Raw genomic sequence first — 1998 nt, forward strand, 5'->3', positions numbered from 1 at the left:
CTCTCCCCTCCCCTCCCCTCTCCTTCCACTGATGCAGTAACTACAGAGCAATTTAGTGCAGAGAAATGAGAAAGAGGGAAGAAGTGTGATATCTCTTACCTTCAAATCCCACCGGACCCTGAAATCCCATTCCTCCTTGTTCCCCTCTGGAACCAGGAGGAGCTGGAATGCCACCCCTGCCCTGGAGTCCTGGCTCTCCAGGTGAGCCTCTGAAACCTTACACAACAATGGTTGTAAGCACAGTGACTGCAGACATATCAACATGCCCATCCCACCTTGTTAACATGTGCTCTACTTGCGTATGTTTGGTCCTGTCTGCTGGGTTTACTAATTTACACTGAAGGCAAGATCCTGTGGTACTTGCTCAGGCAAAAAGCACTAAGTTCATTGGAAAAGGTTGCTGGGATCAAGACAACATGAGCCCCACAACCCTAATTCTTCACTCTTGGCACCACTTATCTCTGATGAGGCTCATGGCAAAAGTTGCACTGCATCAGCTCCATATGTCACTAACACTACATTATTCCCTGAGTTGACAGCATTCCCACAAGGATGTGCACTTTCCCACCAAACACGTTCAGTCTTGGTTTGTGCCAGGTCCATATCTGATGTTGCTTTGGCTACTGAGTGTTACTGTGTAGATTTGGCTACATGAGTGTTGCCAAAGTTTTCTCCTGTTTTGCTTACGCTCTGAATGCTAGGAGGAGGAAAAAAGCTGAAGCCCCAGCTTTGGAAGACCAAAAATTGACTCTCCTTTCTGGCTTACAGACAAGCAGTGCTCTGGTGGCCTCATTCTGCTAAGGGGAACAGCTTGCAGTCTGAATGTGTGATTCCTACCTGGATCTCCTGGTGGGCCCTGAGGTCCCATATCTCCTGGGCTTCCCTGAGGTCCTATATTTCCACGAGGACCTGGTGAACCTTGCTCAGCAACCAGCCTTGGAGGAAGAGGGGGCAGCCCAGGAGAGCCTGGAGGTCCCTGGAAGCCTGTCATTAGAAGGGGGATGAGATAGTTTGATTAAAAAAAAACCCCAACTGCCCTGTATTTTTCCTTAACGTACTTTCATCCAGAGATATGTTGCTCTTACTTGGCTGCATACATATGAGAGGGTCTATGGTCTGCAACTCAACCAGCTTGGGTATAGCAGCTGTTTTATACTGGGGAAATATGTGTGGGTATGGGATGCCCAAGATGAGACAATCTCCAAGTATGGGATAATCTTCAAGAGATTGTTTTCACTTGGACAGTACACAGATAAGCAGAAGGAAGTTAATGATGCTACTGCTCCCTCATTTGTGACACAGGAAGCCGGGAAGTTCCCCCCAAACTGCCACAGCTCTCTGAGGTGCAGCACCATCTTTTGGTGGGCTTCAAGAGACACAAATACACGATGGTATAGATGGAGTGATGGATTTTAAAGGTCTCCTTAAATATCCAGTATGTCTACTCTGGAGGACTAATTTAGACAAGAAATTCTTTTTTTTAACCCCAAAAAGTAGCTCTGATTTTGGAGTTGGCACCTCATACAAATTAAATTCATAAAGGCAAAAAATTGACTTCTCATGTTAAATTCAGGCATCTGTCCTCTGGAATTTGCCAGGATTCACACAGTCATGCAGGACAGAGGACTCTGGAGGTCTCCTAGCACAACCTCCTGCTCAGAGCAGGGCCAGTTAGATCAGCTCTGTGGAGCTGGAGAATGAGTGGTTTAGAAAGGAGTCACACATCTGACTGCACACACTTACCAGTTACTCCTCTATCTCCCTTGGGTCCAATAGGTCCCAAATCACCTGGAAATCCTGCTGTGCCCATAAAGCCGATGACACCTTGTTCACCCTTACGACCTTTAATGCAAAATGACAAGTGGCATTATTGCATTTCAGTACAAATCAAGTGAGTGCAAAAGTCACGGTATTAAAGCTGCTGTAGCATAGAAGGCTCGCCTGCTTCCTGCCAAGATCAGCATTTCCCATCCTTACCTTTTAGTCCAGGGAATCCAG

At 46.7% G+C, this 1998-nt stretch overlaps 1 protein-coding gene across 1 annotated transcript in view; it reads right to left on the bottom strand.

Moving 5' to 3' along the window:
- Window positions 1-1998, bottom strand: part of COL4A2 (collagen type IV alpha 2 chain) — a 145489-nt gene that overhangs the window by 6114 nt on the left and 137377 nt on the right. The window contains 4 exon segments of the mRNA XM_017736980.1: window positions 100-216; window positions 838-984; window positions 1744-1842; window positions 1978-1995. Coding sequence (XP_017592469.1) covers window positions 100-216; window positions 838-984; window positions 1744-1842; window positions 1978-1995 — 381 coding nt within the window.

Source organism: Corvus brachyrhynchos, unplaced genomic scaffold, assembly GCF_000691975.1.
Source record: "Corvus brachyrhynchos isolate BGI_N302 unplaced genomic scaffold, ASM69197v1 scaffold83, whole genome shotgun sequence".
In the NCBI taxonomy this organism is placed as follows: Eukaryota; Metazoa; Chordata; class Aves; order Passeriformes; family Corvidae; genus Corvus; species Corvus brachyrhynchos.